The sequence below is a fragment of the Aedes aegypti genome, chromosome 3 (assembly GCF_002204515.2).
Source record: "Aedes aegypti strain LVP_AGWG chromosome 3, AaegL5.0 Primary Assembly, whole genome shotgun sequence".
Classification (NCBI taxonomy): Eukaryota; Metazoa; Arthropoda; class Insecta; order Diptera; family Culicidae; genus Aedes; species Aedes aegypti.
This window is the reverse complement of record NC_035109.1, coordinates 76,248,942-76,275,708: the sequence shown is the minus strand read 5'-3', so window position 1 is coordinate 76,275,708 and position 26,767 is coordinate 76,248,942. Positions and strand designations below refer to the sequence as shown.

The 26,767-nt window shown below is 38.3% G+C and overlaps 1 protein-coding gene across 1 annotated transcript in view; it reads left to right on the top strand.

The window, feature by feature from the left end:
- LOC5569257 (contactin-4) overlaps positions 1-26,767 on the top strand; it is a 1,061,856-nt gene that overhangs the window by 438,484 nt on the left and 596,605 nt on the right. Inside the window, exon 3 of the mRNA XM_021854379.1 lies at positions 16,544-16,676. Within this exon, the coding sequence (XP_021710071.1) occupies positions 16,544-16,676 (133 nt within the window). The remainder of the gene's footprint in view (positions 1-16,543; positions 16,677-26,767) is intronic.

Sequence of the window (26,767 nt, the reverse complement as noted above, 5' to 3'; positions counted from 1 at the left end):
AAAACGAGAAGCACCCGAGCACTTGACTAACTGTAAACAAAATTTTCGCTTGTGATACCGGGAATCTCCGATGAGAGGATTGGCTGTTCTCTTGTGTTGTCGAACTGAAGACGATGCCGTATGCTAAGGTGTGCTTTGACAGGGTCGTAGGATTGATAAGGAACAAAATGGTGAGCAGATAACGATTGTTTTCAGTGGTTAAGTCTGATCGATTTTTCTATAGAAAGGCTCATTTTATTTAATTGCATAATCAAAAAATAAAATCAATAAAATCTATAAGGTTTCGCTCTAAATCCGTGCCAAGATTTGCTCCCATTCCTGACAAGGATTCTCTACAAATCCTGAGTAGGATTAGCTCCGAATCCTGAGCAGGATTCTCACCGATTTCTGAGAAGAATTTACTCCAAATCCTGAGCAGAATTTGCTCCAAATCCAGAACAGGGTTCGCTTCGAATCCTGAGCAGAATTCGCTACGAATTCTGAGCAGAATTCGATTCAAATCCTGAGCAGAATTCGCTCCGAACCCTGAGCAGAATTCTCTTCGAATCCTGAGCACAATTCGCTTCGAACCCTGTGCAGAATTCGCTTTGAATCCTGAGCAGGATTCCCACTGAATCCTGAGCAGGATTCCCTCTGAATCCTGAGCAGGATTCGTTCCGAATCCTGAGCAGAATTCGTTCCGAATCCTGAGCAGAATTCGCTCCGAATCCTGAGCAGAATTCGCTCCGAATCCTGAGAAGGATTCGCTCCGAATCCTGAGCAGAATTCGCTCCGAATCCTGAGAAAAATTCGCTCGAAATCCTGAGCAGAATTCGCTCCGTATCCTGAGCAGGATTCACTCTGAATCCTGAGCAGAGTTCGCTCCGAATCCTGAGCATAATTTGCTCCGAATCCTGAAAACGATTCGCTCAGAATCCTGAGCAGAATTCTCTTCGAATCCTGAGCAAAATTCGCTACAAATCTTGAACAGAATTTACTCCAAATCCTGAGCAAAATTCGATTTGAATCCTGAGCAGAATTTGCTCCGAATCCTGAGAAACATTTGCTCCAAATCCTGAGCAGAATTCGCTCTGAATCCTGAGCGAAATTCGCTCCAAATCCTGAGCAGAATTTGCTCCAAATCCTGAGCAGAATTCGCTTCAAATCCTGAGCAGAATTCGCTCCGAATTCAAAGCAAAATTTGCTCCGAATCCTGAGCAGAATTCACTGTGAAACCTTGGCAGAATTCGTTCCGAATCCTGAGCAGGATACACCAAGAATCCTGAGCAGGATTCGCTCCGAATTCTGAACAGAATTTGCTATGAATCCTGGAACGAATCCTCAGCAGAACTCGCTCCAAATCTGAGCAGGATTTGCTCCAAATTATGAGTAGGATTTGCTTCAAATCCTGGGCAGGATTCGCACCGATTTCTGAGCTTGATCTACTTCAAAACCTGAGCAGGATTCACTTCGAATTCTGAGAAAGATTTGCTCCAAATCTTGAGCAGGATTCGCTCCAAATCCTAAGCGGAATTCGCTCCAAATCTTGAGCAGGATTTTCTCCGAGAACTGAGCAAATCTCGCTCCAAATCCTGATCAGGATATGCTCCAAATTCTGAGCAGGAAATGCTCCAAATCATGAACAGGATTCTTACCGATTTCTGAGCAGGATTTACTCCAAATATTGAGCAGAATTCATTTTGAATTCTGAGAAGGATTCGCTCCGAATCTTGAGCAGAACTCGCTCCAAATCTGAGCAGGATTTGCTTAAAATTCTGAGTAGGATTTGCTTCAAATCCTGAGCAGTATTCGCTTCAAATACTGAACACGACTCGCTCCAAATCCTGAGCAGGACTCGCTTCGAATCCTGAGCAGGATTTGCTCCAAATTCTGAGCAGGATTTGCTCAAAATCCTGAGCAAGATTCGCACCGATTTCTGAGCAAGATTCACTCCAAATCCTTAGCAGGATTCGCTTCGAATTCCGAGAAGGATTTGCTCCCAATCTTGAGCAGGACTTGCTTTGAATCCTAAGCAGAACTCGCTTCAAATCCTGAGCAGAATATGCTTCAAATCCTGAGCAGGATTTGCTCCAAATTCTGAGCAGAATTTGCTTCAAATCCTGAGCAGGATTTGCTTCAAATCCTGAGCAGGATTCTCACCGATTTCTGAGCAGAATTTATTCCAAATCATGAGCAGGATTCACTTCGAATTCTGAGAAGGATTCGCTCCGAATCTTGACCAGGATTTGCTCCGAATCCTGAGCAAGATTTGCTTCAAATTCTGAGCAGAATTTGCTTCAAATCCTGAGCAGGATTCTCACCGATTTCTGAGCAGGATTTACTCCAAATCCTGAGCAGGATTCGCTTCATATACTGAACACGACTCGCTCCAAATCCTGAGTAGGACTCGCTTCGAATCCTGAGCAGGATTTGCTCCAAATTCTGAGCAGGATTTGCTCCAAATTCTGAGCAGGATTTGCTCAAAATCCTGAGCAGGATTCGCACCGATTTCTGAGCAAGATTCACTCCAAATCCTGAGCAGGATTCGCTTCGAATTCCGAGAAGGATTTGCTCCCAATCTTGAGCAGGACTTGTTTCGAATCCTGAGCAGAACTCGCTTCAAATCCTGAGCAGGATTTGCTCCAAATTCTGAGCAGGATTTGCTCCAAATTCTGAGCAGGATTTGCTCCAAATTCTGAGCAGAATTTGCTTCAAATCCTGAGCAGGATTTGCTCCAAATTCTGAGCAGGATTTGCTCCAAATTCTGAGCAGAATTTGCTCAAAATCCTGAGCAGGATTCGCACCGATTTCTGAGCAATATTCACTCCAAATTATGAGCAGGATTTGCTTCGAATTCCGAGAAGGATTCGCTCCCAATCTTGAGCAGGACTTGCTTCGAATCCTAAGCAGAACTCGCTTCAAATCCTGAGCAGGATTTGCTCCAAATTCTGAGCAGGATTTGCTCCAAATTCTAAGCAGAATTTGCTTCAAATCCTGAGCAGGATTTGCTCCAAATTCTGAGCAGAATTTGCTTCAAATCCTGAGCAGGATTTGCTCCAAATCCTGAGCAGGATTCTAAACGATTTCTGAGCAGAATTTATTCCAAATCCTGAGCAGGATTCACTTCGAATTCTGAGAAGGATTCGCTCAGAATCTTGACCAGGATTTGCTCCGTATTCTGAGCAGCACTCACCCCGAATCCTGAGCAGGATTTGCTCCAAATTCTGAGCAGAATTCGCCTCAAATCCTGAGCAGGATTTGCTCCAAATTCTGAGCAGGATTTGCTCCAAATCCTGAGCAGGATTTGCTCCAAATCCTGAGCAGGATTTGCTTCAAATCCTGAGCAGGATTCTCATCGATTTCTGAGCAGGATATACTCCAAATCCTGAGCAGGATTCGCTTCAAATACTGAACACGACTTGCTTCAAATCCTGAACAGGACTCGCTTCGAATCCTGAGCAGGATTTGCTCCAAATTCTGAGCAGGATTTGCTCAAAATCCTGAGCAGGATTCGCACCGATTTCTGAGCAAAATTCACTCCAAATCCTGAGCAGGATTCGCTTCGAATTCCGAGAAGGATTCGCTCGAAATCTTGAGCAGGACTTGCTTCGAATCCTGAGCAGAACTCGCTTCAAATCCTGAGCAAGATTTGCTTCAAATTCTGAGCAGAATTTGCTCCAAATCCAGAGCAGAATTTGCTTCAAATCCTGAGCAGGATTTGCTCCAAATTCTGAGCAGAATTTGCTCCAAATCATGAGCAAGATTTGCTCCAAATTCTGAGTAGGATTTGCTTAAAATCATGAGCAGGATTTGCTCCAAATTCTAAGCAGAATTCGCTTCAAATCCTGAGCAGGATTTGTTCCAAGCTCTGAGCAGAATTTGCTCCAAATCCTGAGCAGGATTTGCTCCAAATCCTGAGCAGGATTTGTTTCAAATCCTGAGCAGGATTCTCACCGATTTCTGAGCAGGATTTACTCCAAATCCTGAGCAGGATTCGCTTTAAATCCTGAGCAGAATTCGCTCCGAATTCAGAGCAGAATTTGCTCCGAATCCTGAGCAGAATTCACTGTGAAAACTTGGCAGAATTCGTTCCGAATCCTGAGCAGGATACACAATGAATCCTGAGCAGGATTCGCTCCAAATTCTGAGCAGGATTTGCTTCAATTCCTGGGCAGGATTCGCACCGATTTCTGAGCATGATCTACTCCAAAACCTGAGCAGGATTCACTTCGAATTCTGAGAAAGATTTGCTCCAAATCTTGAGCAGGATTCGCTCCCAATCTTGAGCAGGACTTGCTTCAAATCCTGAGCAGAACTCGCTTCAAATCCTGAGCAAGATTTGCTCCCAATTCTGAGCAGAATTTGCTCCAAATCCTGAGCAGAATTTGCTTCAAATCCTGAGCAGGAATTGCTCCAAATTCTGAGCAGAATTTGCTCCAAATCCTGAGCAGGATCTGCTCCAAATCCTGAGCAGGATTCTCACCGATTTCTGAGCAGAATTTATTCCAAATCCTGAGCAGGATTCACTTCGAATTCTGAGAAGGATTTGCTCCGAATCTTGACCAGGATTTGCTCCGAATCCTGTGCAGTACTCACCCCGAATCCTGAGATAGATTTGCTCCAAATCCTGAGCAGAATTTGCTTCAAATCCTAAGCAGGATTCTCACCGATTTCTGAGCAGGGTTTACTCCAAATCCTGAGCAGGATTCGCTTCAAATTCTGAACACGACTTGCTCCAAATCCTGAGCAGGACTCGCTTCGAATCCTGAGCAAGATTTGCTTCAAATTCTGAACAGAATTCGCTTCAAATCCTGAGCAGGATTTGCTCCAAATTCTGAGTAGAATTTACTTAAAATCCTGAGCAGGATTTGCTCCAAATTCTGAGTAGAATTTGCTTAAAATCCTGAGCAGGATTCTCACCGATTTCTGAGCAGGATTAACTCCAAATCCTGAGCAGGATTCGCTTCAAATACTGAACACGACTCGCTCCAAATCCTGAGCAGAACTCGCTTCAAATCCTGAGCAGGATTTGCTCCAAATTCTGAGCAGAATTTGCTTCAAATCCTGAGCAGGATTTGCTCCAAATTCTGAGCAGGATTTGCTCCAAATTCTGAGCAGGATTTGCTCCAAATTCTGAGCAGGATTTGCTCAAAATCCTGAGCAGGATTCGCACCGGTTTCTGAGCAAGATTCACTCCAAATCCTGAGCAGGATTCGCTTCGAATTCCGAGAAGGATTCGCTCCCAATCTTGAGCAGGACTTGCTTCGAATCCTAAGCAGAACTCGCTTCAAATCCTGAGCAGGATTTGCTCCAAATTCTGAGCAGGATTTGCTCCAAATTCTGAGCAGAATTTGCTTCAAATCCTGAGCAGGATTTGCTCCAAATTCTGAGCAGGATTTGCTCCAAATTCTGAGCAGAATTTGCTTCAAATCCTGAGCAGGATTTGCTTCAAATCCTGAGCAGGATTCTAACCGATTTCTGAGCAGAATTTATTCCAAATCCTGAGCAGGATTCACTTCGAATTCTGAGAAGGATTCGCTCAGAATCTTGACCAGGATTTGCTCCGTATTCTGAGCAGCACTCACCCCGAATCCTGAGCAAGATTTGCTGCAAATTCTGAGCAGGATTTGCTCTAAATCATGAGCAGGATTTGCTCCAAATTCTGAGCAGAATTCGCTTCAAATCCTGAGCAGGATTTGCTCCAAATTCTGAGCAGAATTTGCTCCAAATCCTGAGCAGGATTTGCTCCAAATCCTGAGCAGGATTTGCTTCAAATCCTGAGCAGGATTCTCACCGATTTCTGAGCAGGATTTACTCCAAATCCTGAGCAGGATTCGCTTCAAATACTGAACACGACTTGCTTCAAATCCTGAGCAGGACTCGCTTCGAATCCTGAGCAGGATTTGCTCCAAATTCTGAGCAGGATTTGCTCAAAATCCTGAGCAGGATTCGCACCGATTTCTGAGCAATATTCACTCCAAATCCTGAGCAGGATTCGCTTCGAATTCCGAGAAGGATTCGCTCGAAATCTTGAGCAGGACTTGCTTCGAATCCTGAGCAGAACTCGCTTCAAATCCTGAGCAAGATTTGCTTCAAATTCTGAGCAGAATTTGCTCCAAATCCAGAGCAGAATTTGCTTCAAATCCTGAGCAGGATTTGCTCCAAATTCTGAGCAGAATTTGCTCCAAATCCTGAGCAAGATTTGCTCCAAATTCTGAGTAGGATTTGCTTAAAATCATGAGCAGGATTTGCTCCAAATTCTAAGCAGAATTCGCTTCAAATCCTGAGCAGGATTTGTTCCAAGTTCTGAGCAGAATTTGCTCCAAATCCTGAGCAGGATTTGCTCCAAATCCTGAGCAGGATTTGTTTCAAATCCTGAGCAGGATTCTCACCGATTTCTGAGCAGGATTTACTCCAAATCCTGAGCAGGATTCGCTTTAAATCCTGAGCAGAATTCGCTCCGAATTCAGAGCAGAATTTGCTCCGAATCCTGAGCAGAATTCACTGTGAAAACTTGGCAGAATTCGTTCCGAATCCTGAGCAGGATACACAATGAATCCTGAGCAGGATTCGCTCCAAATTCTGAGCAGGATTTGCTTCAAATCCTGGGCAGGATTCGCACCGATTTCTGAGCATGATCTACTCCAAAACCTGAGCAGGATTCACTTCGAATTCTGAGAAAGATTTGCTCCAAATCTTGAGCAGGATTCGCTTCCAATCTTGAGCAGGACTTGCTTCAAATCCTGAGCAGAACTCGCTTCAAATCCTGAGCAAGATTTGCTCCAAATTCTGAGCAGAATTTGCTCCAAATCCTGAGCAGAATTTGCTTCAAATCCTGAGCAGGAATTGCTCCAAATTCTGAGCAGAATTTGCTCCAAATCCTGAGCAGGATCTGCTCCAAATCCTGAGCAGGATTCTCACCGATTTCTGAGCAGGATTTACTCCAAATCCTGAGCAGGTTTCTCTTCGAATTCTGAGAAGGATTCACTACGAATTTTGAGCAGGATTCGCTCCGTATCCTGAGCAGAACTCGCTCCAAATCCTGAGCAAGATTTGCTCCAAATCCTGAGCAGAATTCGCTGCGAATCCTGAACAGAATTTGCTTTAAATCCTGAGCCGCATCTACAGCAGGATTTGCTCCGAATCCTGAGCATAATTTGCATCGAATCCTGAGCAGGGTTTGCGTCGAAAGCAGGGTTTGCGTTGAATCCAGAACAGGATACGCACCAAATCCTGACCAGGATTCGCTCTGAATCCTGAGACGATTCCTCTTCAGGATTTGCTCCAAATTCTGAGAAGAATTTTCTTCAAATCCTGAGCAGGATTCGCTCCTAATTCTGTACAGGATCGGCTTCGAATCCTGAACAGGCTTTACTCCGAATCGTGAGCAGAATTTGCTCCGAATCCTGAGCAGAATTCGCTCCAAATTCTGAGCAGGATTCACTCTGAATCCAGAGTAGGATTCGCTCTGAATCCTGAGAAGAATCTGCTCCAAATCATGAGCAGGATTTGTTTCGAATCCTGATCAGAATTGAATTGAATTGAATTTTGAGCTGGATTTACTCTGAATTCTGAGCAGGATTAGTTCAAAAACTTGAGCAGGATTCGCTCCAGTTCCTGAGCAAGATTCGCTTTGGTTCCTGAGCGGGATTCCCTTTAAATCCTGAGCAGGATTCGCTCCAAATCCTGAACAGGACTCGCTCAAAACCCTGAGCTGGTCGCACTCCGAATCCTGAGCAGGATTCGCTCAGAATCGTTTAGTAGCATTCGCTTCGAATCCTGACCAGGATTTGCTCAAAGTTGGCTCCAAAATCTGAGCATGATTCGCTTTGAATCCTGAGCATGTTTTGCTCAAGACTCTGATTAGGGTTTGCTGCTAATCATGAGTAAGATTCGCTCCGCTGAGCAGAATCTGCACATGAGGCTGATTCCAAACGTTTAAATGGATTGAATCATTACCCAAAACAAGATGTTTTAAGACTTCTGGGCAAGATAAGCTCACAATATTTAAATTATGTTTCTCAGGATTCAAGAGAATTTGTTTTTTTTTTCATGATTATGAGCAATTTCGACTTAAAGTCAAGTTTTCACTCTGAGCAAGATTTGCCAAAAATCTTACTTTCTGTTCCATACTAAATTGGATATATTAATGATTGTTTTATCATGGTTTGTTCAGGGTCTTTAGTAAGTCTTCTTATTCAATTTTTGCTCCATCATCACATGTCTGAATATTTTTTTTATAAAATATCTTGTTTTGTCATATTAGATCCATGGATTCCTCTTCCTTCCTAATACATTTCTACTGATTGACGAAACATCAAAACCCACACGTGTGTCACTCAAACAAAAAGCTCTCGTCTCTGGTTCTAGAAAATCCTCCTCATCTAGCTCGTCTGTTCGGATACAAGTTCCCACAATATCTCATAGATTGCACTATTGCAGATCGGTACACAAGATTGAAAAGTTTCCTAACTCCGAATCTTGTCAATAGGGTGGATCAACAATGCGTCCGAAAATAGAATGTTGAACATATAAAAAAAATATTAATTTCATTGATCGCAATTATAAATTAAAAGTGTTGCTAGAGAACCAAAAATTGAGTAAAAAGTTATGCACTGAAAAATGAATGAAAAATTGTGTCCACCCTACTCAACGACATCACAAAGAATGTGGCTCAATAAAGAAGAAACCACCCACTATTTCCTCCAAAGAAGCACCAGGAAGGACGTCTCTCTATTGGTGTGGCTCTTCGTGCGTGCGGATTTTGAAACAAGCATCGCTCTGCAGAATCAAGAAAATGTAGCTCGGTTTGGTCGTTCGATGATTGGCAACGAGGCGCACAAAAATATTAACTCTTATTGAATCAAATCACCGTTCAGAGCTCTAACTCGATTCCTGCGAAGACTTCTCACTGCTGATAGCTTATGCTTTGGACGTTTGGATGGTAGCAACATATATGCATGTATGTTTAAATTGCTACTCTCATGCTTCGGATGACGAAATTGCGAAACGGTGATGATGCCGAAGAAGTAGTTTTATATGAAATAAAATTGATTATAGAAAATTGTAGACCGATTATATATCTCGTTTAACACACTTAAAAATCTTGTTCGATTTTGCTTCAACAAAATACTGTAAGCGTTGATTTTTTTTATGATAATTTACTATTCATATTCAACGTATCTGCGATTAGTGGAAGCCTTATAATAAACGTCAAGGGATTTCTTCAAAAATAACTTCAGAGATTCCACCAGGGATTCATTCAGGAATACCTTCAGGGTTTTTTTCAGGAATATCTTCAGGGATTCCTTCAAAAATACCTCCAAGGATTCCTTCAGAAAAACCTTCAGGAATTTCTTCAGGAATAGCTTCAGAGATTGCATCTGGGATTCCTTCAGCTTAGCTTAGAGTTCTCCAAGGATTTCGTCTCGGAATTCTTCCGAGAAATCCTTTAAGTATAGCTCTGAGGGTACTTTAATTTTCATTCGTACTGCATCCATTTGCTCCAGAATCTTGTTGGTGTTATTGTGATTCATATTTTTTTCAAAACAGCTTCAATTTTCGACTGAACGCTTTGTTTGTCAGAGAAAAAAGTTAGGCTCTTCGTTCACTCATCAACGTTGAGATAACAATGTGATGTTCAAATTTATACTGCATCCTTTAGAAATCCTGAAATTTTAGAGCGTCGATCTAAAGTCATGAGTTTTTATACAAAGTATAAGATTCCCCAAAACCGAGAATCAACCATACTTCGACAGTTATTCATCCCGTCCACTCCCACTCTAAAAAATAAATGACATGCTCTGCATATTCCACCGGGCACAATAGAAACAATTTATCTTTTCATCTGCGAAAAGGAATTTCAATCAGAGACCGGAAAAAGCTCTGCCTGCATGGAAAAATACGCCGACAACAACCTCAAAAACCCAATTTAATGTGAACAAATCAATAACCGGAGAGAAGAGCGCTGGCTGATCCGATTCGCCATATATTCCATTTCAAATAACCATTAAACAACTTTTCGCTTTTTCCATGTCCCAGTTAAGAAAGCCTGCTCTAGTACCGGCTATACTTTATAGTGCAGATGATGCCGGTGTTTGGGAAACAGCACCAGAATTAGGGTTACCATATTTGACGTGATCCAAACGAGTACATTTTTGATGTTTTATAAATGGATACACAAGAGTATACCTAGCAAATCTGAAAAAAAAACTAAAATTCTCTTCTTCGTGACAGTTTCCCACGGATCAATCCGTAGCAGCTACCACATCAACTTTGTTATGATAGATTAAGTCGCATAAGGCTGGGAAGAGTACCGATGGAAACCCTAATCAGCATCAGTCAGGCAGTGATTCAACCTTTCAGCATCCTCTTCAGATAACCATATTTAGAAGCAGGTAAACGAGGTGAAGGTGGCGGCGGAAGTGGAGGTTGATTTGGCAATAGGTTCTGCATATTCTGTCATCCTGTGCAGCACCCCAGTCAATTCGTATGAGGAAGAGCCTACCCCCTCACATATCGACCTATATGTATGTTGCGGGTACGAATATTTTCTTTTTCAGCCTCGTATCGACAAGAATGACTCCTCTGCCTTGGTCTCCGACCTTCTCGGCATTCGAAGCATGAAGTAGAATTTAGCAACAGTTCTTTTTTTCAAACATTCCTGTTTGGCAGCAGAAAAATTGAAATGTATACACTTTGGGTTCGGTTGAACCCTTCTCAAAAATATGGGATGGCAAACTCGTTTGCTTTGCTTTCACTGAATAGCATTGCAATTACTGTAAGGTGGATGACAGTTTGCCAATACATATAAAGTATTGTTGATTAATGGAAGTTCAATTTCAAAACTAAGCATGATTTAGCTAGAATTAGTATTTAATTTTCTGTAAGGGTCTGGCTGATTTTGAGCTTTATGCTTTTTGTCATATCCATTATATGCAGACTAATGATAGACAGATGTTATTCCTGCCAGAATTCATGCAATTCATAACTCGATCGCAGGAAAGGATTCCAATTGAAAGTTTCCGCTATTTATACCCTTTGAAGAATGTGGTGAGTACACTCTACACAGGCGCGCCCCTTTATCAGTCAAAATCGGATCATGGGACCATCGAATTAGCCATGAAAACCAACTTTGACTATGGTTCTCTAACTCGATATCTAGATACAGAATATCGAATAAGGGAGAGTTGACTGTATAATATCCTGTTCTCTTCGTTTGAAGCAGTCAGGACTAGGGGTTACTGGTAGATCTTTACCCCATAACGCACCACGAAAAGATGATCTACCCGCGTTATGGTTTCAGCCGTTATTCCGTAAAGTATTTCTGATGAAACAGTCAATCCGGTGAAATTTATGTTGGGTAAATTCTAGTAGAAATCGCTACAGATATCTTATAGGAACACTTGAAGCATTTGCTGCTAGAATCTTTAAAAAAGTATATCACAGAAGTGGAAAAGAAGCTACATTAAGTAATGTACATTGAATTTTAGCAAAAAAAAAACGTTTTTTAAACACAAAGGTTCCCAGATTTTCAGGCTACAGGAGTCACTTATCTGGCCGACTTATTTTCCGTGTACCTACTAGAGAAATAAACCGGCACGTGTGGGGCTCCTAGCTCGTGAACTGCGGAGTGTCAACGTGAACGTGGCAGCTATCCTGGAGATACGCTGGCCTAAAAATGGAGATCGTGAATTCCAAGCGGTGCATCCCATCACCAACACTTCATTCAAGTACCACATACCAGGGGCAATGACAAAGGTGGAGTTTTAGGGAAGCAGATGAAGCGAATTATTCGGTGAGATTTGATGAGTGCTCTTCAGGATATTTCTCAATTCAATACCCTGATAGCCCTACATGTTTTTCATCTTCTAGAAATCCATCTACGATTGATTTGGTCTTAATCGATTCTAGTCATCTTTGTAGCCAATTAGTTACTCATGCTGATTTCGATTCAGATCATGTCCTATCAGCTCCACTTTCAATTATTTTCGAGACGACTGGAATATATATGAAACGTATATTGTCTCTAATCTTGATGTTAACATTTCTTTACAAACAAAACTTGCTATTGACAATGTTCTTGAAACTTTAACAAATTCCATTGTTGAAACCAGGAGCATTGCAATTCCAAAATGTGAAGTAAAATTTGAATCCGTGATTATAGACGATGATTTTAAACTCTTGATCCGCATTAAAAACGTGAGGAGAACGCAATTTCAGCGCACGCGCGATCCTGCTGTGAGAATTTTATGGCAGAATTTTCAGAAAGAAATCAAGAAATGTTTTGCAAAATTAAGAAACAAAAATTTTGATAATAAGATTTCTCAATTGGACCCTGGAAATTATCTAAAATCTTGAAAAAACCTCAGAAGCCAATACCGGCATTGAAAGAGGAAAACAAATTATTACTAACTAATTGCGAAAAACCTCAAAAACTTTCTATGCACTTTGAAAGTGCGCACAATTTTAATTTAGGACTTACTAGTCTAATTGAAAATCAAGTTATTCAGGACTTCGAAAATATTCTTAATCAATAGAACGTTTTCGAAAATGCCTGGGACACTGATTTGGAAGAAGTGAGAACTATTATTAAAAAATTCAAATATATGAAAGCTCCTGGCGATGATGGAATTTTCTACATCCTCATCAAGAAACTTCCAGAAAGTAGCTTATCATTTTTAATTGCTTTATTTAACAAATGTTTTCAATTTTCCTGACAAATGGAAAAATGCTAAGTTTGTTCCAATTTTAAAACCAGACAAAAATCCTGCAGAAGCTTCTAGCTATCGTCCAATCAGTTTGCTTTCCTCCATCAGAAAACTTTTTGAAAAGATTATTTTGAACAGAATGATGGCCCACATCAACGAAAATTCAATTTTTGCCGATGAACAGTTCGGACTCCGCCATGAACATTCGACCACTCAGCAAATTTTACGTGTATCAAATTTAATCCGTTCCAACATATCTGAAGGCTACTCTACTGGTCTTGCTATTCTAGACATAGAAAAAGCATTCGACAGTATATGGCGTGTAGGTTTGATCGTAAAATTAAAAACTTTAATTTTCCAACATTCATTGTTAGAATAATTCAAAGTTATCTGTCAAATCGTACACTTCAGATCAGAACTCCAGATCTGAAGGACTTCTTGTAAGAGCTGGTGTTCCTCAAGGCATTTTGGGACCAATATTATACAATATTTTCACATCTGACTTACCTGAGTTACCTCAGAGATGCCAAAAATCCTTGTTTGCGTATGACACAGGCCTCTCCACCAAAGGACGAAGCCTACGTGTCATCTGTAGTCGATTGCTAAAAAGTTTGGATATTTTTTCTTCATACTTGCAAAAATGGAAGATGTTTCCTTATGCTTCCAAAACTCAACTAATATTATTCCCACATAAACCAAAAGCTCTTTATTTGAAACCATCAAGTAGGCATGTTGTCACGATGAGAGGGGTTCCAATAAATTGGTCAGATGAAGTTAAGTATGTAGGGCTCATGCTGGATAAGAATTTAACTTTCAAAAATCACATTGAGGGCATTCAAGCCAAATGTAACAAATATGTAAAATGTCTCCATCCCCTTATTAATAGAAAATCAAAACTTTGTCTTAAGAACAAGCTTTTGATATTAAAAGAAATTTTCAGGCCAGCCATGTTGTATGCTGTACCAATATGGACTAGCTGTTGTAATACCATGAAAAAAGCTCTGCAGAGAATTAAAAATAAAGTTTTAAAAAAGGATTGTAAGTCTTCCTCCCTGGTGTGGTACCAATTAGTTGCATAGAATATCCTATGTTGAAACATTGGAGCAAATGTCAAATAAAATCATTAATAATTTCAGGCAAAAATCGTTGCAATCTTCTATTGCCACTATTAATGCGTTATATGTTTAGGTTAGGTTAGGTTAAGTAAATTTAAAGCGTTATTTCTTATACGCAGTTGAAATCAACTCACCTGTAAAAAATCTGAACTGCTACGTCAAATGAAATGTAATATGTTGTTAACAAAATGCGAATAAAATCTTAAATTTGTTTTTCCAAACTAGGATGATAGTGTTTTCTAATAACACAGAACACCTAGATATAAGAAATGAATGTAATGTTTGGAATGATGCTAATAAAGAAATTAAAAAAAAAGTGTTTGATGCGGGCGCATGAATTGCGAGTTACATTAAGTGTATGAAGATGCGATTCTAAAAAAGTTCCTGGCCTTACAAACGTTAATGGGTTGTTTCTCAACATTAATGCATGATACTAGAAAAACCTCTTCAGGCATTGTTCAAATAAAGTGATTTGCGATATCAATACTTATCTCTTTATTATCGTCAATACCGACCAGAGAACATTGCTGCACATGAGCATGTCAGCTGCCTCCGCACCGGAAGAGGCCATCACTTGTTGTGACGGAGTTGGGGGAAGGCGGCCGTCCCCAGGAAGCAAACATGTCAGCAAATAAAATAAAATATCAGAGACACGACGAAAGTTTGGTTGAATAAAATGTGGAATACATATATGAGGGGAGGATCGATTCTCGGCTGCAAACATACCGCCATGGAGCCGGGCGAAAATAAAATTATACGACCTTTTGATGTATGTTTGCGGAGGGACTTTTGAGCTGGGTGGTTGGGGGCTGCTGGTGATGTCGTCAGTTGTTGCCAATCGTCGTACAGTGGCGGAAGGCCGGTAAAAACCAAAAAATTCAATTACAAAATTTCCTTATTATGATATTTTTCTTGTTTTACAAATACCGTCTCAAATTACAAACATGACTCATATTCCGAGTACCGTCAAACGGGGTATCTTGCAACAGGGGTGAAACTTGCAACACTTCGACATGTAACCGAATAGTCGTTTCGTTCAGCATTGAGTTGAATTATTATGATTTATTCCGCCGTTTATTGGTCTTAGGTATACAACAGAAGGTTTTGACAAGGGTTTGGGTATCGTTTCTTTTTTGGTGAGTTTGCTGGAGGTGAAAATCATATTAAAATTTGGATTGTATAAAACTATTCTTGAAAAACGTTCTTCGTACCACACAAACGGTAGAAATATGTCATTTGAGGCATTTGCTATCAGTTACAGTACTTTGTAGTGTACAAATTGACAACATAAAAGTTTTGAGATTTTTTTTCTTAAACACTATAAAAATTCAAAAACGTTTTTGACTACCCTTGTGGGGTAACTTGCAACAGCAATTTTGATCTCAATTGTTCGATATTTCCTGCCGTTTGTCATCGAAAACACATTAAAAGGGAAAATTGAACTTATATTTGTACAGTAACATTAAAATGTTTGTACCTCAATCAATTCAATACACTGTTTGAAATAATTTAAAAAAATTAAATAAATCGTATTATTATTAGATTCTGTCTTATTTTTTTCATGACAATAAAGAATAATTTAGAAAATCTGCAAAAAAAAATTAACTTACAGATCAGTCATTGGGAACTCTCTGCATGAAATATGATGAAAGTTATGTCAAACCAATTTTACATATCAATATGTTATACGTTGCTTTGATTTAAATATGTCTAAAAAATAAGTTATGTGAAGTAAAGCCTAAAATACCATTATATTTGTAAAAAAAAGTTTCATTAAAACGTTTTGATGGCTTTCCAATAACTGTCAAAACTTATGACATGCTTGAATTTTCCAGTGTGGACACCCTATGCAATGCCAATTAAGCTTTCAATCAAATTGATTCAATACTCATAATACAATCGATAACAATTAGTTTTCTAAGAGAAAAGCAGCCTGTTTCTGATAATTGTCATGCTTTTACTGTAGACAATTATTAAATGACCATAATAACACAATATAGGATAAATTTTTAATAGTGTACTTCAGGTACCATTGAGTTTTGCATGTTACCCCACATCAGGGGTAGCATTAAAAATGCATATTTTTCGTCTCTCCTGATTCCAGAAAACTAAATACTGATAAAATTAATACCGCGTGGTATTCTTTACGTAGCGATTAGGGTACCAGATGGTTTTTGTCTCATCTGAATCCTCAATGTTTTCGTCCATATAGCTTTGAAGTTGAAAATTGTTGCAAGATACCCCGTTTGACGGTATTCGATTTTTATAGCGATTTTTCAAGAAATCCACTTATTCACAGAATGCTCTATACTTCTTATTCGAGTCCTCTGCATTAAAAAAATGCCACTGTTTGGAATATGAGTCAGTTTCGAAATTTGAGCAAACGATTAAACTTTCAGCAATTTAGACAATTTTTGAGGTTTCCTTCGACTTTTGTATGGAGCACCGCTACTGTACGTCTTCGAAAGGACCATAAACTGATGGATCACTGAAAGTGAAGGGACTCGCCGATTGACGACGATGACGACGTTGGAGGCAGCGTGTTAGCTGAGGGAATTTGAAAAATGACAGCCACGAACGAAAGAGTCCAATCCATTTTGCTGAGTTGTGTACACCGTTGACTGTCAGGTTCAAGTGTTCGGAAAATTGTCGCCCTGATGAAAATTGATTATATGTGAATGTGTGCCACAAACTACGCTCGCTTGATGGTTGTCTTCGTGTTTTTTATGCTTTTCGCAGCTATGACACCCGGGTGAAACACAATGAACCACCGTCACACTGGAGGGATGGCTCCATCTTGGAAAATCGTGCCAAATTCAAGCTTCAGGAACGGGACAAGAGCCGGGCAGAACTGGTCATCAATCCAGTTCTGGTAAGTAGAACCTTGATCTGTTTTTAGTGTAGGAAGATGTGATTTCAAGACACTTTGGAGAGCTGAATGGGTTGAAACTGATCAATACGAAAAGTTGAGACTAAGTCTTATTATATCATTGTTTTTGTTAACTAGGAATGACACTGTACAAAGAAAAGTAATCTTTCTAGGCTTTAAAACATGTCTTCCCCGGAACCATCTTACAGTATTATTGTGAGGAAGGGTCAGTGAATAGCTATGGTTAATGACGATTGGTGATAACTTTGAGATGACTGCAAAATACAAATCGCACAGCGGAATTTGGGGTAAGTGTGCCACCTCAACCCGTATCCGCCCAAAAAATCGAAAAATGTTCAAATTGCTGCCCGTTCGGCAATACTCGATGGGTTGCCTTCGTTTTAGTCCAAATGGAATCGTCTTGATGTCTAGTTTTTCAATCATTATTGGAATTTTTGGAAATGTTCACCAGTTAAAAGTTATTCCGGTAAGCCACTGGGTCAAGTCGGGTAAAACTACTACATCTAGTTTTTATAGTTCCGAACTTCGGAGCCATCTGAGAATTAAATTCAGATTTGGCCTTGTGTTTTTTTGTTTATTCATGGGACCTTCTTAGAACCGGAGAATCTCGGAATAAAAATCATTTTATTTTTCTTCTGAACCGTTCAAAATTTGATGTTAAACTTCATCATTTTCAAAAGCTGATTCAAATATGGTCATAGGCAGTCATTTGAAGTATATTGGCTACATTTTCGACAGGTCCAGTGGCTTTGTTATGAACCATAATTTTTAAAAAGTGGGAAAATCTCGAGCTTCGAGAATATTGTCAACTATTCTTCTATTTCAAGGTGGCCAATAACCATGAAATGATCTTGTTTGATCAGGTTTGAGCTGCCTATTGAAAATGCTAATGATCAATGCCCAAATTTTCCAGCTAAGGAGAAAAATAAAAACTTGGGAACGGCTCCTCAGGGGAAAAAATATACCCAAGGACAGAGTAGGTCCTATTGTCTTATTTAGTTCTGACATGACGTCCGTTGTCGAAACTATAAAAGCAAATTGACATGGAGTCAGATATTAATTAGTTGGATAAAAGTTGATGGAAAAGGAAGTTAGGGTCATTTTTCCCTGACTTGATCCAGTGACCCACCGGAGTAACTCCGAACTGGTGGACATTTCCGAAAAATCCAATGATGGTTGAAAAATTAGACATATAGACGATTTTACTGGAACTAAAACCCGACAAGAATTGGCAAAACGGCAGCAATTTGAACTTTTTTTCCGTTCGCTGGGCGGATGTGGGTTAAGCAAATTGTTCTAGAGATTTGTCCGTAGTTTATCAAACTCACCAATTTGACCGTTTAATGCTAGTTTCACATATTGTGTACCGTTAAATTTGAAAGGAAAATAATTTGATAAAGTAATTTTTGTAGCTTCCTAGATATCATCCATAATAACATATTATTCAATGGTATAGGATAAGACGACAACCGAATAAACATCGCACGAAGTTTTACGTGTAATGAAAATTGATAAATATCTCATTTATGTTCCTTACAAAGCAGACACTAATTTGTAATTTAAATCATAATTTTAGTTTACCGTCATAAGGGGACCCAAGCAGCACAGTTTTTTTCAACTCAAGAATAAAATCACCTCTTGACACTACTCAGAGTTGTCAATTGTTGAAAATATGACTTACAATTACTCTAAATAGCAATGCAAAAAGCGCAAGAGGCGGAGTCTGTTTGCAACATATATTTGAGATATATCGAAACTGCTGATTCGTTGCAAAATAATAAGGAGAAAAAAAAGAAAACAAAAATGTAAGCGATAATCGAATTTCCGACATCAAGATCAGTAATCTTCTCCTCTACTTACTACTCCACCATCACTTCGAACAATTGTTTCACCAATGCACTATAAAAGCTACCACATTGCCTAATCGAAGCTTGTTGTTTACAACTTTACGGAACCCTTCAGATCAGTACTTTTTTGAACTCAGAGTATAGTAAAACACGTGGCACCTTATTTCAAAAGCGTAAAAATTGAAGGGTCAGTTCAAAGTTTAAGATTCGAAATATGTTTAATTTAAAAATTTCGAACAATAAAAAGAGAGCGAGGTTACAAATTGAAAGTACAAACAATAATCATAATCTTGGAGGGAACCCACAAGAAGTTTTTTTTTTAGAGTGGGGCTCTACAGAACTCTTCAAAAGGTTACAATGATCACGACAGGGGTGTCCCAATATTCTACACAAAAATTCTCAAGCTAGTTTACACAATAAAGCTTCCCACACTAATATACACAGCCTCAATATGGGTCTTAGCAGTGATCTATATTACGGTCACCATAGCAATTTTCCTAGGGATCAATATAATGATCTATGCTGTAGCCAGAAAGATTTCCACAACAATCACGAATATTCAGAAAAGTCTCCACAAGTGATTCTAAAAGTCAGTCGGGCACAACCTTTTCGAAGTGGCGATCCTCTTTTGAAATCTTTCTAGCATGACGTGGACTCCCAAAAATTGATATGCTTGCAATCAAAGTTCATGTAATGATATTCAATTGAATCGACAGATGTTAGCAGGTACTCCCAGATACAGATAATTAAAAAGTTCTGATATGAATCTCTTGAGTTCACCAACTCCAATAAAAATCTAGACCGGAATCTACCAAACATAAAAAAGAGTCTAATTTGGAAGTTGTTAAAAAGTAACCAACATCCAATAAAAAAAATCTTGATGTAGATTTCTTTGAGGATCACAAGATTTGTAAGATTTTTCCAAGTACCCCTTATTATTTCATCAGAATTCAAATCAAGAATTTTTCCTTATGTGCTTAGGTGCTCACCAATTTGTAAAAGCTTTTTTTGAATATTTTTAGAAACTTCGTATTGTAGTTCAAGTAGCCAACTAACAGTCGTTGGGAAAAAGGGTTGGATTTTTTTCCAAGAACCTTCTCAGATATTCGTCAAAAATCTTTGTGATTTTTTTATTTGCCACTACTATAGATATCAGTTGAAAACATTTCAAAAATCCTGCTTGTTGATTTGAGACAGTTCCACTAATGATGAAAACAGTGAAGAATTTCAAACATTTTCAATCCGCAACATGTTTACTAAGCAAACTACAAAAAATTCTGATAACATCTGTAAAGGACTCAGCTTGAAATATGCCAGGAATTTCCATTTGATACCATGATAATCTTTCCAACGGGTTCAAATCCTACCACAGCACATAATGTTGGCTAATATATATATCTAGTTGTCGATATTTGAAACTTTCTCTTTGAAATCTAGGAAATGTGTTAGTTTCACCTTTCTAATTCCAATTCCAATTTTAAAAAAAATAGAGCTTACACAATCTCTTACTTAAAGAATGACAAGCCATTTTTTTTTCGCTTATTAAGGTGAAGATGAATCGAAGCCAAACTTCAAATTTTCAGGAGCACAAATCTGGAGAACCGAACACCCGTTGGAGCTGAAAACTTTGTCGATTGGTCACCACCAGCTAGCAATCGATTATGTTTTCAGCTTAAATGGAAGTTTGGTTCTCAAGATTTGTGCTCTTGAAAATTTTAGGTTTGGCTTCGATTGATTTTCATCTTGAATATATTTAAATTACAAACAAAATAAGTCATATTTTAAAACAATTTTTTTTTTTCAAAATATGTACTATGCTTATTATGCATTTGTGAAAAACAAAAACAAGCAATTTCTCCCGTCTTCAAAAAAAAAAAAAACAGTTATTTGAAAATGGCTTCGCGGACCACTTGGGAAGTCGTCATGGCCCTCGTTCGCAGACCACCAGTAGGGAATCCTTTCTATTGTTTATAGAGTTTTTCATAGTTGTCTGAAACATTTCAGAGGTCGCCACAGAGATCTTCAAAGAAGCATCCTCCAAAGTTTGCACATAAATCATTGCATATATCTCCTGAGTTGTCGCAACAGAAGTCTTCCGTATGAGACGTGAAGTTGAGGTCTAATGGCTATCGCTTCTGTTTCCCAAGCAGGAAGTCGTGGGTTCAATCTCAGGCCTTTCCCTTTTCAGATTTGTATCATTCTTCCTAACGGATTCTCTATCTCCTCTATCCTTCTCTCTCACTATTCTCTATCGCTAGAATTGAATCAACCGCTTACCACAGTGATATTCATACGGTCGAAAACCTCATCCATTACTAACAAAGCACTCCTTTTCCAATATAGCTATAGGAAATATAGGATATTATCAAGTTATCTGGTAACAACGGCTATCTAACTAATATTACCTCCTCTCCCCGATGGATATAAGAATGTGACCGACGTCAATCTAGAAATATCAGTGACTGAGTGGTTTTCTGTGTAATATCACTATCCTGATTGACTACTAGAGTGGTTCAAAAAATCGTTTTTGCTCCACACCGCTCATTCGATTCTAGATCAAATTCTGGGTGTCCTCCAAAAATTTGAGCTCATTCGGACGAAAGCAGAGACTGCACAAGCCCTTCAAAGTTTATATGGGAATTAGTATGGGAAAAGCAAGCAATTCATTCAATCGGTCATAGTGTTTGCCCATGTGCTCTTGGGGATTAGAGCTACGTTGATACTTTGAGATACATTTATCAGCTACAACTTTGCCGAAGACCATTTTCAAATCGGACGCCTCATTAATTAGTTATTGATTTATATGCAGTCACTAATTCTTCACCAGTGCTCATTGAATTTCTGAACAGGCAACATTGCTGCACCTGGCGCGAAAGATAGCACGCAGAAATCATGGCTACTATGTTTTACTGCATATATCCAGTGATGCCTGCAGAACAGTCCAATAATTACAGCCAAAGTTTTACAACTCATTCAAAAATCAATAACTAATTACAGGGGCATCCAATTTAAAAACGGTCTTCGGCAAAGTTGTAGCTAATGAATGTATCTCACAGTATGAACGCAGTTCTAATTTCCAAGAGTACATGGACAAACACTATGGCCAATTGGATGATTTGCTTGGTTTTCCCATAGTTATTCCCTTATAAACTATAAACGGCTTGTGCAGTCTCAGTTTTTATCCGAATGAGCTCAAATTTTGGGAGGACACCCAGAATTTGATCTAGAATCGAATGAGCGGTGTGGAGCAAAAACGATTTTTTGAACCACTCTATTGAATACGCAGTAGCAACTGGGGATTTTTTTTATTATTTCCGTACGGGTTTGGGCCGAACGGTCTCAGATTTTCATGAAACTTTTTCCACAGGCAGGGCTCATCAATATATGAATAAAAAAAATTGAGAAAAATTAAGGGGCACCTATTTTCCCGTAAAACTCAGTTGAAATTTTTTGTTTTCCCCTGACACTACTTACTTTTAAAAGTCATAACTCAAGAACGAAGCATCATAGAAACAATTTTTTTTTATGAAAATGAAAGCGAATTTTCTCAGGAATAATAAAAAAAATATTAACTGGAAAAAGTTTTCCACAAAATTTTCCACCGTTGAGAAAATTCGTAAAGAAAAGCCGGAAACTCGTGGAAAATTTCCAAAAAAAATATTTTTGAGAAAATAATTTCATAAGCTTTAATCGCTGAAATTTTTTAAATGTACTTTTTTTCGTTTTTGAGTTATGGCCAATTTTGTGGAAAATGACTCTATAACACTTTTCTCTGAAAACCCATATTTTAATCGAAGCATCGGAAAAAAAAGATTTTTCATCAAAACAATTGCAAATTTTCTAAAACATCTGAAAAAAAAATATGGGATTGGTTTTTATGAAGCATAAATCGGAATGGATGAAATTTTTCAAGAAAAATTACACCGCTAAGAAAAATTGAAAAAAAATTGATTCTGCCTAAATTTTTCATTACACTGAAAAGGGATTCTTTCTTTTCCATGGAACAAATAAGATTATTATTATTTTTTTTTAATTTTATTTATTCAATTATTCAGTATATAACTTACATTTTCATCTTGATACTGTCTATTTTTTCAACCCGGAAGATTGTCTTTGGTTGCCAACACCAGAAGATTTTCGTTTCTTTGTATCATCACAAGGACCTTTTCCATGTGAGGTTGGGAAAAAGTGCCATTCTGCTTTAATTTTAAAATCATTTTCATGGTTGCATACAATTTTGAAATTTGATATTAAGCGAATGGCTAGAGATGCTAGTATTAGAAAGTCAGCAGAATAATTGAAGAAATAAAATTAAAAAATAATAATAATAATCTTATTTGTTCCATAGAAAACAAATAATCCCTTTTCAGTGTAATGAAAAATTGAGGCAGAAACAGTTTTTTTTTTCAGTTTTTCTTAGTTTTATAATTTTTCATGAAAAATATCATCCATTCCGACTTATACTTCATAAAAACCAATCCTATATTTTTTTTTCAGATGTTTTACAAAATTTGCAATTGCTTTGATAAAAAATCTTTATTTTCCCGATGCATCGACTGAAGTATTGGTTTTCAAAGAAAAGGCTAATATGGCCATCTACCACAAAATTGACCATTACTCAAAAACGAAAAAAAAGTACATTTCAAAAATTTCAGCGATTAAAGCTTATGAAATTACATTCTCAATAAATTCATTTCAATTCTCATTTTCATAAAAAACTATGTTTCTACGATGCTTCTTTCTTGAGTTATGATTTTTCAAAGAAAAGGCTCAAAATGGCCATTTTTTTACAAAATTGGTCATAACTCAAAAACGAAAAAAAAAGTACATTTCAAAAATTTCAGCGATTAAAGCTTATGAAATTACATTCTCAAAACTATATTTTTGAAAATTTTCCACTAACTGGAACATAATTTTCCGGCTTTTCTTTACAAATTTTCTCAACGTTGGAAAATTTTGTAAAAAAACTTTTTCCAGTTATTTTTTTTTTATTCCTGAGAAAATTTGCTTTCATTTTCATATAAAAAATTTTGTTTCTACGATGCTTCGTTCTTGAGTTATGATTAGGGGAAAACAAAAAAAAACAACTGAGTTTTCCGGGAAAATAAGCGACCCTGAATTTTTCTCAATTTTTTTTATTCATATATTGATGAGCCCTGCCTGTGGAAAAAGTTTCAAGAAAATCTGAGACCCTTCGGCCCACTTTGTACGGAAATAAAAAAAATCCCCAACTGCCAAGTGTATGTTCCATCAGTTTAAGGTTTTTCATCTACAGAAGATTCTGATCATATCCACAGATGTCTTCGCAGAAATTTCCACATAATTCTTAACAGCATACAAGTCTTCACATCACTTAAGTCTCCTCAGCTATTTTCACAAGAGTCTCTACAGAAGCCTCCTCAGAGTTCACCAGGAGAGCTTCTATAGAGATTTACAAAGAAATCTCTACACAGGTTTGCACAGAGATCCTAATAAACGTTTCCACAAATGTCTCTATCAGGGTGGTTCAAAATGTAATTTTTGTTCCACCTTGCTCATCCAATTCTACTTCACTTTTAGAGTGCCATCCCAAAATTGCAGCTCATTTGGATGCAAACTGAGAATGAAGGGCTTGTCTTCAATGTTTGTATAGGAAAATCAAGCTATATTGTTTAATAGGATACAGCGTTTGCCAATGTGCCTTTGAACGTTGGTAATATGTTAAACCATCATCTACAAGTTTATCGAGGATAGTTTTTGAGTCGGACATCTCAGTTACTAGTAAATCAGTAACCTATGGTTATGGGCATAATTCTGCATATGACATATTCACTCTCCATATCTCGATATCCTCCTTATCTCCATATGATTTTCATTCCCGATTTTCTCGCCGTATGTTAATATTCTCATTATCATAGGTTACTAGACTCGATTTCAGTGTTTTAAAACAATTTGCGGTAACGAGATGGCGTCTGTTTGTTTTCAATTTTCCTGGTAACGGAGTGATTTTCAATCTAGTATTCATTCAGTCGCGAATGACCGACAGTGGTTAGAGCATCTGAAATAAAAATAAATCTAGTATTCATTAAATATTTGCTCTTTATCTCGATCTCTCTCTATCTCAATTATACCTTCGATATCGAGATGTATTGATTTATATTAATGTTGAAGCAATCGCAGATTAGGCTCTTTGCAGTATTGACTCACTGGACTGAACTGAATTTGCGTAGACTTTTTGAACTGTGGAATCCATTTGCCATTCTCTTAATATTGAATTGAGGGAGAATGTCTACAAAACACCAAAGAGAGAGTGAGGTCTTCCCTTAATCGAAGCGATTATTTAAGGCGACAGCGACAAACATTTGCCACGATCTCGCAGATGTTTCGCTGCATGCACAGTTTGATGAGGGTGTTTAAGCCACAGCGACGCGATTTTGCAGCGATTTTCATCGCGTCACTATAGATGGTTCCATATAAGAGTGCTTGCAGCCACATAACAACGAAATCTCGGCGATTTTTTGTTGCTGTCGCTGAAAATAATTGCGTTGATTTGGAGGAGCCTTGAATCGGAAATCCGACTATGAAGCGATTATTGGTAGAAAGTCAAGACAGGCAATCGGATATCGTAGCAAGCAACGGACGTGTTTTGCGGTAAGCTCGTAGAGGATGCTTATCGTCCTCTATTTCTTCGGTAGGATACGAAAATTGACAAAAGCTGTAACCGAATAAATGATTTATTTGGTATTTCGGTCTCTGTTGTCGTTCAAATAAGCTCAAATTTTGGGAGGATACTCAGAACTTTGTTTAGAAACGAATGAATGGTGTGCAGCAAAACCGATATTTTGAACTCTAGTCTACATAGAAATTTCCACAAAGGTCTTGAAAGAGGTTTCTACCGAGGACTTCACAGAAGGCTGCATAAAGGTCAGAGAAGTCACTAAAAAGCCTCAACAGGTGTTTGAACAGAAATTTCTACAGCCAAAGCCTTCTCAACAAAAGTCTCTACTGATGTTTTCACGAAATATTCCACAGAAGGCTGAGTAGAAGTCTCTCCAAAAACCTTCACGGCAGTATTTCCAAAAAGAAATATAGACGCTTTCATAGAATACGAGGAATGATCCAGGTGATTCCTTAGATAATTCAACGGGATTTTTTTTTTCAAGTACTCATTACAACTTTGATTTGATTTGTGACATCGATATCTCTAAGGAGATCTCTTCTTGGGACTTAAATGATGTAATTATCCAAAAAGTACGAAAAATACTAAATCTTCCTGAATATTTCTTTGTTGGGATGCTCTTTGAAGTATCTCATAATCCAAATCATAAAGAACTAAGGTTTAACTCTAACTGACCGAGGCAAATGCTCCTGGTGATAGAACCGCCACCAGTGATACGGACGTCAGTTGCCCGTTGAATAAAAAAGAGGAAGGCCACCTATGATAGTGATACGTTTGTTACTTGAAATTAACATAACTATACAAAACGCTATAAGTGCTCCTCATATGAGCAGTCCCTATTTTTTGTGAATTATTGAAAAAAACAGACATGGAATACCAACAACCTTATGTTATCTCCATGTTTCAAACCATTCAATGAACAAACGCTTCCACCCAATATTGAAGGCCATTATTAATAGATTAGCATTCTTAATCAATAATGCTAATCCCATTCCATGGCCTTCATCATTTCGCCATTCTGTTTCAACCTCCCGAAATTGAATAACCGCTAGGCTATCGTCAACCACACTACAGCCAATTTCAATTAATCGACTATGAAAGCGAATCAATTGGCCTTACAAAGTCAAGTGGAACAATTTTTAAAATCGTTTCCTGATTCTTCGAAATGCTTGGTGGTTTTCCATACCCACTGATGTGGGACAATGGCATTTGCCAGACGATTCGCTGACAAGGGTTTTCTGCCTTCGGTAGTCAGTCAACAGTAATTCAAATATTAACTCGTGACTACCGTTTAAATACGGAGAAAGCTAGCAAGATTAACAACGAAATAGCCATCTTTTCTGATCCAAGAATTATTCATCAATAATAATTAAAAAAAAATATTCAAAAGCGCTTCTTCTGACCTCATTTTCAAACACTGATAGCGACCCCACTGCCGCAACATTGTCTCCGATAGGCTAATTCTTTCCCCCCGAATTTTAATTCGAGGTCGACCTCTGGGCCATTCTCAATCGCCAATTCCAATCATTTTGCTCCATAGTGTTCGTTCATCTGGAATCATGGCAAAA